The sequence below is a fragment of the Gopherus flavomarginatus genome, chromosome 3 (genome assembly GCF_025201925.1).
Source record: "Gopherus flavomarginatus isolate rGopFla2 chromosome 3, rGopFla2.mat.asm, whole genome shotgun sequence".
Lineage (NCBI taxonomy): Eukaryota > Metazoa > Chordata > Testudines > Testudinidae > Gopherus > Gopherus flavomarginatus.
Window position 1 is genome coordinate 45,250,264 of NC_066619.1, and position 13,235 is coordinate 45,263,498.

General features: G+C 41.5%; 1 protein-coding gene across 4 annotated transcripts in view; it reads right to left on the bottom strand.

The window, feature by feature from the left end:
* The window catches only part of TENT2 (terminal nucleotidyltransferase 2), an 82,845-nt gene extending 70,225 nt beyond the window's left edge, over positions 1 to 12,620 (bottom strand). The window contains exons 1-4 of one of the 4 annotated variants that reach the window (XM_050947024.1): positions 12,455 to 12,620; positions 4,193 to 4,384; positions 3,275 to 3,400; positions 907 to 1,156 (exon numbers count right to left, since the gene is read on the bottom strand). In XM_050947024.1, coding sequence (XP_050802981.1) covers positions 907 to 1,156; positions 3,275 to 3,400; positions 4,193 to 4,347 — 531 coding nt within the window. In that variant the 5' untranslated portion in view covers positions 4,348 to 4,384; positions 12,455 to 12,620. Of the gene's footprint in view, positions 1 to 906; positions 1,157 to 3,274; positions 3,401 to 4,192; positions 4,385 to 4,523; positions 5,448 to 12,109; positions 12,321 to 12,454 lie in introns of those variants that run through there. The other 3 variants (XM_050947025.1, XM_050947026.1, XM_050947027.1) reach the window with 3 other exon arrangements.
* Positions 12,621 to 13,235: the final 615 nt, after the last annotated feature.

Genomic DNA, 13,235 nt, shown 5'->3' on the forward strand with positions numbered 1-13,235 from the left:
TGCTCAAGCCCCTAAGCAATTGCTTAGTCTGCTTATGCCTACCACCAGCTCGGATTATATCTGCTATGTCCCTCCTCCCCCACATCCTAGAAGATGCAGGATACAGCAAAAAGTGCTTTTTCCTCCCTTACACAGCCTCAGAACTGGAATGAAATTCTCCCTCACCTCCTCCCAGTTTTGGTAGAGAGGCTTCTTTACAGCTCTCTCATTGCTCCTTTTGTAGAGTAATCTCCCACAGTACTGGGTCTCTTTCCTTATTAGTCCTATCTCTGCTGTTTCACATGTGATGCAGCAAATGGAGACCGCTATGATTTTCACTCTGCCTGACCCATATGCAGATTTTCTGAGATCCACATGTAGGAAGAAAACAGGGAGGTAGCATAGAGCTACAGACATTCTCTGTCCCTTGCAAGAACACACCCCAGCAGCCATGTTTGTTAAACCCAGCAGCTGATGCTGCCATAAAATTCCAAAAAAAGTTTTCCTGGCAGCCTGAGAGACAAGAGTCTCCCTACCAGCTGGAGAACAGACTTAAATTAGTTAATGTTTGTAAGTGCTCTGTAAAACCATCATGCAAGTGACAAGTAGTAGTATCATGAGCTCATTTAAATTTGTTAAATTTTACTGAAGATGAGAGTTGGAAGAGACCCCCTGCTCTAAGCAGGGCCAAGCCCAATTAAATCATTCCAGCCAGGGCTTTGTCAAGCCAGGCCTTAAAAACCTCTAAGGATAGAGATTCCATGACCTCCCTAGGTAACCCTTTTTAAAACAGAACGGTGTCTTACCTTTAATACTTAAGAAAAAATCACTAGCATTAAATGTTTTCTTTATACTTTTTTCATATAAATGATAAAATATGAATATCTCACAAGAAGAAAGTAAAACTCAGGCCTGTGTTAACATTACCTTATCTTTGGCCACAGGGAGCGTGGTTTCTATAGGGTCTGGAAATGGAGCATCTCGTAAGGGTGGAACACATCCAGTTAAATCTGGTATGTAATGTGCATGAAACAATGGTGAAGGAATTGATCCTGGGAATGAGTATCTGCGTTCTTCTGGTAAAGGCACTGTTTGGTTAACTAGAGTTGACTCACAATGAGGTGAATGAAACCGCTGACGTTTGACATCATAAGGAACATTTTGTTCACTTAGCCTCCTGCAAAAAACAAAGACAGTATCCTTCCAGCTTGTAATTTAAACATGTATCAACATCCAATAATGAATTACTTAAAGTAGAGCCTGAAGTACAAATACTAACAGTTAATTACAGTGAATATTTCAGCAAAACCAAGTTTTTTTTTTTTAAAAACAAGAGGCATGCCCATCCTAGGTACTAAGTAAATCAAAATCTTGAATGGAGAACATATGAGAATGGATAACCGCTGAAGTGCAGTCATCTCTGAAGTGCAATGCACCATCAGCTGCTTAATGGCACAATTTACATTATACAATAGTAAAATGAATACCATCGTCAAATGAAACTAAATGGTGAATTCAGTTAGGCAAAAATATAACTAACCAAGCTGAAGTCTGGTCAGGCTATTTTAACCTTACTTTTTTTCTGAAATACTCACTACTGAAAAGTGTGTTTTTGTAATTACATCAACATTGGTGCAGTGAAAAGTTGTGTCCAGTGTGTATACCCAGTGATGAATTTGATAAATTCAAAGGTGGGAAGGGGAGAAAGAGAGGAACTTACCACAATAGCCATTCAAAATGTAGAATTTGTCTGTGTAGGTTTAGATTGTACAGACAGTAAAATGTGTAATCTGGGCAAAAAAGAACCACTATTCATTTGGCAAATATTTATAGTTTAATGCATTCATTAATGTGGCTCAAAGTTAATGTGTCTGTTTCAAACACAAACAATATAATCCAGCATGATCTCATTAGTTTTAGAAATCTAAATATACTTTATTATGTGATGCTGTGGTCTTACATTCGTCTTGGCATTTCAAAATCCCATTGTGATAAAGCTGTATTAGATGTTCGAGTCTATACATTTTACTTTCAAACAGCTGTTGTACAGAAGAGGATGCTCTAGTTTTGTATAAAAAGAAAACATGAATATAAAAGTGTATTTATTCTTTACAAAAATGCACCATGAACAAACTTTTCTTTTAAAAAAATAAACCTGTTTAAAATAAAAATTTGAAATTTGAGAAACTGATTGGGAATTTAAAAAACAGATGTTGATTTCCTCTTTCAATCTATGAGTAAAAGTCAGGTAGAAGAGGATGAGATATACAAATTCTAAAAACAAAGAACATGGGGACAGATTTTCAAAGATATTTAGACACCTACAGATACAGATGTTTGCCAATGGGATTTTCAAAAGGTGTCTGTCTGCATTTTTAGACACCTAAACATCTTTGCTTCTGGTCACCATAGCCAGATTTTCAAATCTGCCAATTTGTTAGCTACAGTTAATATTTCCTTTGTTTAATAAATAATCAGTTTTAAATGCAAAAACATGTTTTGATTTTTTTCCCTTATGTATCCTATTTTTGCACATTTACTTGAATTCCAATTTCCATCTAAATACAGCTTGACAAAAAACTGAGCAAAACCCAGTTTCCATCTGGAATTTCCCTTTCAGAAAAACCTAAGACAACTGAGAGGGACACAAAGTTACATGTAAGTTTGTTTGTTTATTGTAGAACAGCAAAACTTGCTTACAAAATTCCAAAAAGCAAGGATCTTATAGAAGATCCTTGCTTGTATTTATTTATATATATAAAAAATGAAATAAAAGTTAAAGGCTAAATGTAACTAATACTATACTTCAAATAGCTCTCAGATGCAGAGGCAAACAAACTGCAGACTTCCTGTTTTCTATGTCACAGAAACATCATAATCTCCATACAATGTACATTGAAAAAGCAGTTCTACTCAATTTGAATTTTTATCAAATTACTGACACTAATCTACTTCAAGTTAAACACGTGCGTGTGCTTGTTTATACAGAATTGGGGGCCTGATTTGCAAGACAGATGGCGGAGGAGCCACTAGTAATTGAAAAGAAAATAAGAGAGCAGTATATGCCAAGCACTTTTCTACTATAGCTAATATTGTCACAAGCAGGTGTATGAATGCTTAAAAATGCTGCTATGCATGCACTTGGACCTACTTGATCAGAAACTTCTTATTCAATATTCCTGATTCTAGACAATTTTAAATAAAAAATGCAAAATGATCTCACCATCAAGTCTCTCAGAAAACCACCTTTTTGTGCATTACAAGCATAAGTAATTATATACTAACAAATACTTACTTCCTGCCTCGGAATAATGTGGGGGCAGCTGATGTAGGTCCTGAGCTGCCATTTCCATACGTCAATGGCTGAGGTGAAACAGCTGGAATAGTTGAAAGGTTCCCACTCAAGAGAGCTCTAGAAAGACTGCAGGCCATAATTATTATTCAGATAATAACTGAGGGTTTGGGATATTTTTCTCACACTTTTCAATAAAAAAATTAAGTAGAAAACCCCAACTATAACCTATTTGTTAGAAGTAGTACATCTATTCTTTACATTTGAAAGGAGGAAGAGGAGAATACTTTTCACAGGATGAAATTAACTAGAATAAGAAAATGAGGTAGTTACTGCGCAGAGTACAAATACAAAAGGAACTTTGCAAACTTACTCAAAAACAACACTTAGTGTTAACATGAATTTCTCAAGAGAACATTCATGCTTTAAAACTTAACCCCAGCCAAATGTTCCTTTCCCTTATTCATCTCCTCCGTTGACTCTCCACCCCCACCCATTCTCAATTTAAGATCCTTAAAGACCCACTGTGGATTACTAGCTCCCACTGCTGTGATGCATCATGTATTGCGCTGGTGTGTATTTCATTTACTACTGAACAGTAATGGAATATGCAGGCCACCAAGAGAGGTAATGCAAACCCATGTATAGAAATTGATAAATTTCTAAACAAAATTAAAATATTTTATATGACAAAGTATAACATATTGGAAAAAAAATATTCTTCCAGTGATAAATAGAAATTATTTTCCTTCAAAGGAAGATACATTTTGGGCCTGATTTGACAGTGACATTTGTTAATTCTCTGAGAAATATCTTCATTTGATTCTTCCCTCCAACCTAGATCAGTTTAAAAAAAAAAAAAGAAAAAAAGCACAGGCCTTCCAGGAACCATTTCCCACTCTGAAATTCTACTGTACTTACGCTGCATTCTGAAAGTTGAACCGAGCATCAACAATTTGCTGATGAGAGAGAAGAGTGGGTGGTATGTTCAGAGGAAGCTCACTGAAGAAATTATTGTGCTGCTGATGTTTTGGAAGAAAGGGTGGACGACCCAAGTTGGAGGAATTTGGGAACATGCTCTTCTTCACTGAAAGTGAACATGTATTCTTCTACCTAGGTCAACATTTTAAAAAATCCTGAAATTAGGCAGCTAACAAAATACTAATTATGTATTTCTTTCAAAGCACGCATTGATTTAACTATTTTGCCACTGAACAACTAGAATAAATCAAAACAGATTTCTAGAAGTCACCTTAGATTTTCTCAGCCTTATCCTATGGGTATTTTATCACCTCTGAGAAGACACTGTGTAAAACAAAATCATTTTAATAAGTAGTTACCTTGATTTAGCAAATTCTTTTAAAGGAAAATTTTGATTAATTCCCCATATCTAGTTTTTGTTTAAAATGTTTTATAAAACCTAAGGTAGGTGTTTCCACCATCTTGTTGAAAATTGGATTTCCATGTAAATAGTCTACTTGGAGTTAAACATTTCTAGGCAATACTCCAAAAGAAACAAAATGACATTCAGTTACTATATAAGAACCAGAAAGTGCAACTGACCAAAAAATAAAGCAAAACTAGTATATTATCGTGTTCAAGATGAATAATATGCAAAAAGTAAGCAGCCAACATTAATGGTGAAATGTAATTTAGAGTTTTAAAATGATTTCAGTTTCAACAATATAACTGAGTTCAGTTGAACTATTCACATGCATAAAGTTACTCATATGCATGTTTACAGGATAGAGTTCTAAGGCAGAGGTTCTCAAACTGTGGTCCGTCGACCACCCAGTGGTCTGTGAGCTCCATTCAGGTGGTCCACAGATAGTTCCCTCTGAGGTGCGTGCATGGGCAGCCGCACACAAGAGAATGAAGGGCCACCGATCTAATTAGTAGAGCCGCGCAGGCATGGCTCCACTAATTAGGTGCCTGGACCCTGGAGGAGACACACATGTAAGGTGAGGTGGTGGCCTTGGGGGTGCGGAATAGAGGGTAGGTGGGAGGGGGCAGTGGGGTGAGAAAAGGGGGTGGGGGAAGTTTGGGACATGGAGGGCTGCGGTGGCCAGAGAAAGAGGCGACTTTTCCCAGCTCCAGGGCTGCAGCGGCTGGGAAGAGACGGCCCGCTTTCCCAGCCTCAGCTCTGTGGCAAGGGTAGAGAACCCCTCCACCACACACACACACACACACACACACACACACCTCCTTCCCAGCCCGCAGCTCGGGGGCTGCCACAGCAGGGAAGAGAGGGCACATCCACTGCATTAGAAAGGGTAAGACTCCTGATATTAAAATATGAGTTGTGCACTTTTATTTGTATAACAAAAAACAATTATAATTAAATTTATATAGATAGATATAGATAGATAGATAGATAGATATCGATATATATATATCACTTTTATCCAAAGCACTTTACAATAGTTAGCTAACAGTACAAACAACATTTGGAAAAATCATTAAATGGTCTGCCAAGACCCTTGGCAATTTTCAAGTCGTCCGTGGGGAAAAAAAGAAAAAAAAATATTGAGAACTACTGTTCTAAGGCAATAGTAGTAAAACTTTGATTTTTTTTATTACACGTTGTTTCAGCTGATTGTGACAAACATTTGTGAGTCTGTTACAGTTTACCTAACCTACTATTTTCATTTGTCACCATATAGGAAAATGCCAAAATGTATCATTTAAATTACATACATTGTATAGAATCAGAAAAATCAGAGGATTAAAAGAGAAAAAACAGACATTAAAAAACTTCATCTTTAAGACAAATTAGACATAGAATTATAATTTACTACAGAAGTTCCTGAGCATTTCTTCTTAAACTCAACTTACACTATAAACAAGTTTCCTTTCTTAAGTTACTAACGCTGCCTCAGAAGAATTTTCATTTCAGTTTGCTAATCACTGCATACTGCTGTTTACTTTTCACATTTCTCTTTGCTGCAGTGAAAGCCAGTGAGTTTTTTCAATTTTCTTTATAGTCAGTTTCATGTTCAGGGTCTTAAACCCAAACACATAAATCCCAACACACAAGTAGCCACATTCGCTGCAAGAGTTAAGATTATACTAACATCTCCAGGCATAAACAACCTTTTTAATCAGAATGTATAAAAATAATTTGGAAATAAAATTAGATATTTCCACATTTCTTGGTTGTCAACTTGATTTTATAAACACTACCCCACAAAAAAAAAAAAAAACGCCACCTACAACACTGATACGCTCATACTAAAAAAAAGTTAAACCATTAAGGAACTCAGTGGTAATTTCCCAATTGCTTAAGAAAAGAGAAACCACATATCATAGAAACAAAAACTGCTCCAGTCCCATTTCCAGCACCAGATACATCCCTTCATATATGCTAAGTACTTGTGTATTCCATGACCCACCAGCGACAAAACCTGAAGTGAATACATCCTTTGCAAGAAAATTGTGCTTCAGAATCCAAACTTTCTTTTTAAAATGGTTGTGAAAAACCCATGAACCAAGTATAAATCAATGCACCAGTTATCTTCCTGAATCAGAATACAACCTAAACTCATGGCTCAGAGATATGAACTGTTCAGTTTGTGCAAATGGTGATAGTTATCATTGAGCTTGAAAATTATGTTAATATTTAAATTAATTTTCATTACTGATTGTCATAGTAGAAACATTTAGTAAGGGCTTGTCTTAATGGGGAAATTTACCAGCATTATCATACTGCCGCATGGGGATTTATACCAATATAACTACAGCAGCATGTTAATGCTAGTAGATTTCCCCATACAGACAAGTCCTAACATGCATAGCCGACAAACCTAAAAGGACGCCCACTTGGATTGGAGGGGCAAGTAAAGACACTACTGGGAATCAGAGAAGCTGATGAGTTCCTAGACAGCCAGATTCAGGAAATATCAGTACTCTAGGTTCAAGGAGCTGGCCACCAAAAACGAGAGAGAAAGAGAAAAAAGACCTGGCAATTTGTAACCACCAGAGGCAAAAGGTCACGACAGCATTCTTTATGGCTGGAGAGAGACGAGGATGAGCAGGCTGTGGCCACCAGAAAGACAAGGATCAAGAGGAATTCTACAAAGCTAGAGGAGTTTCCAGTTGATACCAGGTCCTCAACGTAGAAACTGTGGAAGAGACCTCTCGAGATCCAGCTGTTCCAAAGGAACAGAGACGTACAGGACACACCTGTGAATGACTGCTCAGCCCAACCTATAACAAAAATCAAGCTTGTCCACAAAGAGCTCTCCCACTATCCAGGTATGAGACAGACAGGCTTAGCCCAGCAGAATCCAAGTGTGGAGAGGCTTACTGTGAGGGAATCCAGGTGTGGGATGAGAGGGTTCTGTGTGGGGCAATCTGGGTGCAAGCAACTCATTGGGGGGAGGGTGAAGATGGTTGGGGTTAAGCAGGAGGGCTGTGGGGGAATGAGGCTCAGCAGGAGGGAATCCAAGTGCTGGGTGAATGGGGCTTGGTGGGGTGGAGATCCAGGTGCAGCTGATTGGGGCTCAGTGGGATGAGGAGCTCATTGGGGTGGGGGTTTGAGTGCAGGGGGCTCAGCGGCAGATAGTCTGGGTGCAAGAGTGGGAGTCTTGATGCAGGAGGGAGGGGCTTTCCAGGGAGTCCAGGTGTGGAGGAGGGGGGCTCACCAGGGAGAAAGGTCTGAGTGCAGGGGTCCTCAGGATGCAGGTGAGAATCAGTGGGGCGAAGATTAAGGGTGCTTGGTGGAGGCATTCTAGGTCCATCTTCTGGGGGAAAAGGGAGCTATAAAGTTTGGATGGCCTCCAGCTCAGTAGAAGGGGGACCAATCTTCTCAGGGATGGCTGGCTGGCTAGAGGAGTCAGGAGGTGGTTAAACTAATAAGAAAAGAGGAGGGTAAAAAGAGGGAAGGTCTGAGCACTCCGTACAAAAATCAAAATGTTGAGCACAAAATTAAACAAGGAACCAAAGGACATAGAGAAGAAATTCTTTAATTGCCTAACAAATCAACAGAGCCAGATATGTACCCAGAAGCCTCCTGCTGCAAGACAAGCCCAAGAAAGAAACCAACAGAACTCCACTGGCCATCACATACAGTCCTCAGCTTAAACCTCTCCAACGCATCATCAGTGATCTACAACCCATCCTGAACAATGATCCCACACTTTCACAGGCCTTGGGAGGCAGGACCGTCCTCACCCATAGACAACCTGCCAACCTTAAGCACATTCTCACCATGAACCACACACTGCACCATAGCAACTTTAACTCAGGAACCAATCCATGCAACAAACCTCGATGCCAACTTTGTCCACATATCTACACCAGCAACACCATCACATCACCAGTTCATTCACCTGCACATCCACCAATGTTATATACGCCATCATGTGCCAGCAATGCCCCTCTGCTATGTATATTGGCCAAACTGGACAGTCCCTACGTAAAAGGATAAATGGACACAAGTCAGATACTAGGAATGGCACAATACAAAAACCTGTAGGAGAACAGTTCAACCTTCAGGACCAGACCCCAAAGAGAAACTGTTGAGCTTCAGTTCATTTGCAAATTTGACACCATCAGCTCAGGATTAAACAACGACTACGAATGGCTTGCCAACTACAAAAGCAGTTTCTTCTCCCTTGGTGTTCAGACTTCAACTGCTAGAAGAGGGCCTCATCCTCCCTGATTGAACTAATCTTGTTATCTCCAGACTGATTCTGGCCTGCATATTTATACCTGCCTCTGGAAATTTCCATTACATGCGTCTGACGAAGTGGGTATTCACCCATGAAAGCTTATGCTCCAATACATCTGTTAGTCTATAAGGTGCCACAGGACTCTTTGTTGCTTTTTAATTGCCTATGCACCAATGCTAGGCACTTGGGTAACAAACAAGAGGAATTTTCATTTATGAGCATAAATTTGATCTAGTTGGTATAATTGAAATCTGGTGGGATAATTCCTTTACTGAAGGTTAAAAATCAATGGTTAAAACCTATGTAGGGAGAATCAAGTGGCCAAAAGGGGAGTGGGAGTGGTGCTGTACGCATGGCCAGCTCCAGGCACCAGGAAACCAAGCAAGTGCTTGGGGCAGCACAATTGCAAGGGCGGCAGTTGCACTTTTATTTTTATTTTTTTTGCACTTCGGCAGTTGCGCACTTGGAGGCAGCAAAAAACCTAGAGCCAGCCCTGGCTCTACGTAAAAAATTGTATTACACCTCTACCTTGACATAACAGTGTCCTCGGGAGCCAAAAAATCTTACCACGTTATAGGTGAAACCGCATTATATTGAACTTGCTTTGATCCACCAAAGTGCTTTACCGCGTTTATACCCAAATTCGTGTTATATCAGGTCGTGTTATATCGAGGTAGCGAAGTACTTGTTTCCAAGTCACTGATAACTCAGAAGAAAATAATCTTGAATGCTTATGGATCAACGTCCTAACACTTAAAGCACACAATGAGCTATTAGGGGCTGCTACAGAACTTCAAAAATCACTAGGGAATCAGATAACTAACTCCTTATCACTTACAGAAAAAAGCACTGATAATGGGGGACTTCAATCTGGGTGACACATGCTGGAGGACTCATGCTGCCAGTACTAAAACATCTTTGGAATTTCTAAATATTGTAGATAACTTTCTGGCTCAGAATTTGTTTCATCCAAGATGGGGGAAACTCTCTATTAGACCTCATCTTGACAGAAAATGAAGAAATGACCACAGAACTTAAAATTAATGGTAACTTAAGTACAAGTGATCATGACTTCATCACATTTATAATGAGCAAGCAGAATAAAGTCCAGACCAGTAATATATATACTTAGTGCTTTAAAAGGGCCAATTTCACAAATTATGAATACAATTATGAGTCTATCATCTTGGAGGAAGAATTTAATCAAAAAATGTGAGTGTTAATTGGGAATTATTTAGAAATATTTTACTAGATGCCTCAAAAGCCACAATTGAGAAAGAAGGCCATCTGGGTTAAAAAATTGGCTTGGTGCAGAGGGAAAGTGAAAACAGACATAAAAAATAAAAATATATAACAACTAGAAGAAAAGAGAAGCTGATAGTTCTGAATATAAATCAGATGCTAGGACTTATAGAAAATTGATAAAGGAAGAAAAGAGAGACACAAGGAGAAATCTATTGCCAGCAAAGTTAAGGATAATAAAGAGTTTTTAAAATATATTAGGAACAAAAGGAATTCTAACAATGGTATTGGTCAATTATTAAATGGAAATGGAAGAATTACCAATAATGCTGAAAAGGCAGAAATGTTCAATAGATATTTCTGTTTTGTATTTGGGAAAAAAAGAGAGATGATGTACTCATATCACATAACGCTTTTCCAATTCCACTAGTATCTCAGTAGGATGTTAAATAGCAGATGTTCACCAACAACTGCACCAATATACACACTGCATGCTTCCAACCCCATGGAGTCCCATGCGCATTTACACTGTGCTGTAGCCTAGTGCCTCCAGACCCCAGCATGCATGCCACACACATGCCTCCAGTGTCATACACCTGGTGCCCCTGAGGCGCCAGCTCTGTACTACACCACAACCCACCCCCCACACACCCCTCAAGTGTTCTGTATTCTAGTGCCACGAGCACATCCCCCCACATCTTGCCAGCCCCCATACCACAGAACAGTACCTTTGCCCAAGCCGTACATCCTAGCTCTGTACCCCCCACACCTCCAGGGCCCAAGCCCCCAGCTCTGTACGCCACATATCTCTGCACACACATCTAGTGCCCTAGGCGACCCCAGCTCTGTACCTCGCCACACACCTTCAGTGCCCTCAGCTCTGTATCCCACACATCTTATGCAAAGTAAGCTGTCATGGGGTAAGAGGGAAAGTCCTCTGATGGATCTGGAACTGATTAAAAGATCAGAAACAAAGGGTAGGAATAAATGATCAGTTTTCAGAATGCAGAGAGGTAAATAGTAGTGTACCCCTGGGGTCTGTATTGGGACCAGTACTATTCAATATATTCACAAATGATCTGGCAAAAAGGGTAAACAGGGAGGGAGCAAAGTTTGCAGATGATACAAAACTACTCAAGACAATTAAGTCCAAAGCAGACTGCCAAGCACTGCAAAGGTATGTTACAGAACTGGACGATTGAGCAACAAAATGGTATATGAAATCCAATGTTGATAAATGCAATACATTGGAAAACATAATCCCAACTATATATATAAAGTTATGGTATCTAAATTAACTGTTACCACATAAGAAAGATGTTGGAGTCATTGTGGATAGTTCTCTGAAAACATCCACTCAATGTGCAGCGGCAGCCAAAAAAGCTAACAATCTTTGGAATTATTAGAAAAGGAAAAGATAAGAAGACAGAAAATATCATATTGCCTTTATATACATCCGTGAGTGCAGATGTGGTCACCCCACCTCAAAAAGAGATGTACTGGAATTGGAAAAGGTATAGAAAAGGACAACAAAAATGATTAGCTGCATGGATATGATAAAGGCCCAAAAATCATGACTGGTATGGAAAAAGTAAATAAAGAAGTATTACTTACTCCTTCTCATAACACAAGAACTAAGTAACACCCTAATGAAATCAACATGTAGCAGATTTAAAATAAAACAAATTGAAGTATTTTTTTCATACAATGCTCAGTCAACCTCTGGAACTCTTTTCTGGGAACACTGTGAAGGCCAAGACTATAACAGGGATAAAAAAAGAATTAGGTAAGTTCATGGAGGATAGGCCCATCAACGGCTAATAGCAAGGATAGACAGATGCAAAACCATGATCTGAAGTCCCCCTAGCCTCTGTTTGCCAGAAGCTGGGAATGGGCAACCAGGGATGGATCACTTGATGATTACCTGTTCTGTTCACTCCCTCTAGGGCATCTGTCATTAGCTACAGGCATACTGGGCTAGATGGACCTTTGGTCTGACCCACTACGGCCGTTCGTATCCCCCCAACACACACCTCCAGTGCCAAAGTCCCCAGCTCTGTGCCCCACACATCCCCCCACACCTCCAGTGCCCTCGTGCCCCCTGCGCCTCGCCGGCCCGCACACCGCGGCGCAATACCTCTGTCCCAGCAGCGAGTGGCGGGCGGAAGCAGAGCGCGGGGCCCTGGCCCCTCCCCTCTGTCCTGAGCAAGGAGTCACTCGCGGCAGAGGACCCCGAGGCTGGCACCCGCGCCCCGGCCAGGACACTTACTCCAGTCCGGGGGCAAGGACGGGCAGCGGAGGAGCCGGGGCCTCGCCAGCCCCGCGTAGGACGCAGCGCCGTGCCGGCCCCGGGCAGTCAGCGGGGGCGCTAGCTCTGCTTTCCGCCGGCAGGACTTCGCCGGAAGCCAACCGGGCCAGGGGCTGCCCAGCTGAGAGCCGCCCTCTGACCCGGATCCAGAAAGGGCCGGCAGGACGTGAGCGCTCTGCCCCTCCCACTCCGGCCTCACGTTTGTCACCGTGCGCATGCGCGGTGTCCCCGTGCAGGAGACGTAGGGCTGTGGTACAGGTGCGCGTGGGGGCGTCGTTTTTTTCTGTTCCTTGCCCGTGCGCGCTGGGACGTGCGAGTCCTTCGGGGGCCTCCCGCATCCTGGGACCAGCTCTGTGGGAGCGGGCACAGCCCTCCCCACTCCTGCTGCACCGGCGTGAGCCTCCCGGAGGCTGTCACCCACCTTCCCCGCGGTGCGAGCTCAGCCGCTAGGCGGCGCTGCCCTCACGCTGCGGCAGTGGGGTCAGTGGTCTGTGGAATCGTGGTAACTTCCGTCAGGGCGTTGCCATTTATTCTTGGGGTACACAGAGTTTGTGCTTTAGGAGGTGACCTCCCCCCAGCCCGCGATGATCCCGCCTAGGCTGCTGGAAGCTGTAGGGCGCAGGCCTAGGCGGTGGAATTGGAGAAGAGGGCTCAGGTACAGCTCCTTGCAGCTAAGCATGGCCTGTAGGAATATGTTAACCTGTAGGCAGGTTGCACGTGATCTGTTGCTTTAAAGTGCAAT